The sequence below is a fragment of the Mirounga angustirostris genome, unplaced genomic scaffold (assembly GCF_029215605.1).
Source record: "Mirounga angustirostris isolate CCGP_5_RB_7025 unplaced genomic scaffold, mMirAng1.0.hap1 SCAF_1, whole genome shotgun sequence".
Taxonomy (NCBI): Eukaryota; Metazoa; Chordata; class Mammalia; order Carnivora; family Phocidae; genus Mirounga; species Mirounga angustirostris.
In genome coordinates this window covers 213,569,421-213,571,881 of record NW_026991709.1, presented here as the reverse complement: position 1 = coordinate 213,571,881, position 2,461 = coordinate 213,569,421, and the positions used below count along the sequence as shown (strand labels likewise).

Here is a 2,461-nt window from a genome sequence, read left to right as displayed (position 1 = left end):
CTGCCCCTGACGGAGATATGAGAGCCCCTGATGGGAGCCCTGTGCCTCCCCCAGCAGACTCTCCAGGACGGGCTCTACTCTCCCCCGCCCCTCCCGGCACCCAAGCCCCAGTCCTCAGCATCTCAGGATAGGCATGGGGGGGGTGAGTTCCCACTTTTCCTATGAGCCCCTCCCCCTCCAGAGGTGAGGGGCTGTCTTGGGGGGGGTGCGTCCCCAGCAGATCTGCTCCTAGCAGGGCCAGCTCAGGGGTGGGCCAGGCAACCCCAGTAAGGAGGGTCCTGGCCGAGACCTACATGGGTCTGTGTGCGGGGGTTTACCTCCCGCTGGAGACAGCTGGTCCCGCCTCTCCAGGCCTCAGTCTCCCCTTCTGTGCACGGGCATGCAGCAGGTCCATCCTGGGAATAAAATGGGATGCATCTCTGCCCCCAATGAGGTATCTGGGGGCGCTCACCTATGTGCCTTAACACACTTATTAAGCACCTACTGTGTGCCGGGCAGGCTTGGGGCAGTCCAGGAGAATAGCCAGGTCCAGGAGAGGGTAGCTTGTGGGGGCAGGGGAGTTGCCCAGCCCAGGGAAGGGTGGCGCGTGCCCAGGGGAGGGGGGTGGGGCATTTCCCCTCCCCACTGGGGCCCCCACCCCTCCCTGGGCTTTTGAGGACCACGGGGGGGGCAGAGACAGGGTCTCGCGGCGGGAGCAACCGCAGCGCCCTCCCGGAGCCTGGGTGGGAGCCGACCGTTGGGGTGCCCCTCCCTGTCCCTGGCCTCACCCCCAGCTTGGGGGTACCTTGAACATAACAGGAAATTTGAAACAACAGGAAACCAAGGCCGGGCAGGCGGCGGCCCCACCCTGCCCAGGGCGAGCCACCCCGGGCCTCAGTCTGCCCCAGGGGACCGCCATGAACACCACGGGGCCCCCGGCAGAGGCCCCCGAGTCCTGCCAGCAGCTGGTGGCCAGTGGGCACAGCCGGCTCATCGTCCTGCACTACAACCACTCGGGCCGGCTGGCCGGGCGGGGCGGGCCCGAGGAGGGGAGCCTGGGGGTCCTGCGGGGCATCTTCGTGGCCGTGAGCTGCCTGGTGGTGCTGGAGAACCTTCTGGTGCTGGTGGCCATCGTGACCCACATGCGGTCCCGGCGCTGGGTCTACTACTGCCTGGTCAACATCACGCTCAGCGACCTGCTCACCGGCGTCGCCTACCTGGCCAACGTCCTGCTGTCGGGCGCCCGCACCTTCCACCTGGCGCCTGCCCACTGGTTCCTGCGCGAGGGTCTGCTCTTCATGGCGCTGGCCGCCTCCACCTTCAGCCTGCTCTTCACCGCCGGCGAGCGCTTCGCCACCATGGTGCGGCCGGTGGCCGAGAGCGGGGCCAGCAAGCGGGGCCGGGTGTACGGCTTCATCGGGCTGTGCTGGCTGCTGGCCGCCCTGCTGGGCCTGCTGCCCCTGCTCGGCTGGAACTGCGTGTGCGCCTTCCAGCGCTGCTCCAGCCTGCTCCCGCTCTACTCCAAGGCCTACATCCTCTTCTGCGTGGGGGTCTTCGCCTGCATCCTGGCAGCCATCATGGCGCTCTACGGGGCCATCTTCCGGGTGGTGCGGGCCAACGGGCAGAAGGCCCCCCGGCCCCCCGCCCGCCGCAAGGCCCGCCGGCTGCTCAAGACGGTGCTCATGATCCTGGTGGCCTTCGTCGTGTGCTGGGGCCCGCTCTTCGGCCTGCTGCTGGCCGACGTCTTCAGCTCCACGGACTGGGCGCAGGAGTACCTGCGGGGCATGGACTGGATCCTGGCGCTGGCCGTGCTCAACTCCGCCGTGAACCCCCTCATCTACTCCTTCCGCAGCCGGGAGGTGTGCCAGGCTGTGCTGGCCTTCCTCTGCTGCGCGTGTCTCAGGCTGGGCCTGCAGGGGCCCAGGGACTGCCTGGCCCAGGTCGGCGAGGCCCACTCGGGAGCCTCCACCACGGACAGCTCGCTGAGGCCCAGGGACAGCTTTCGGGGCTCCCGGTCGCTCAGCTTTCGGATGCGAGAGCCCCTGACCAGCATCTCCAGCGTGCGGAGCGTCTGAGTCACGGCAGGGGCCCGTGTCCGGGGGGGCCGGGAGCACGCCGGGAGTGTGGGGGCTCCGATGGAGAGGCAGGAACAGGGCAGCCAGCTGGGCAGTGTGTCCCGAGGCCCCACGGTCCCCCTCACAGCGCCTGGGCCCGCTGACGCCAAGCAGGTGTCCCATGGTCTCCCGGGAGGAGGCGGCTGCTCACCGGAACGGGGAGGGTCCTGGAGTGGGGGTGAGTGGGTTTGCTATGTACGCCCCCAGCTCCCGTGTGATTCTGGGGGGTCCCAGCCCCTCCCGGGCCTCGGGGGGGCTCCCAGGCTGTGAGGGGCCAGCGGCAGCGGGGTTGATGGCCTGGCAACACGGAAGTTCAATGATGATTTGTCCCAGCCTCCCTCTTATTCACCTGTGGGCACCGGCGTGGT

The 2,461-nt window shown here is 68.8% G+C and overlaps 1 protein-coding gene across 1 annotated transcript; it reads left to right on the top strand.

Moving 5' to 3' along the window:
• The first annotated feature begins 890 nt into the window (after positions 1-890).
• S1PR4 (sphingosine-1-phosphate receptor 4) lies at positions 891-2,461 on the top strand. The gene has a single exon (XM_045863365.3). The coding sequence runs from the start codon at positions 897-899 to the stop codon at positions 2,052-2,054; it is 1,158 nt and encodes a 385-aa protein (XP_045719321.1). The 5' UTR covers positions 891-896; the 3' UTR covers positions 2,055-2,461.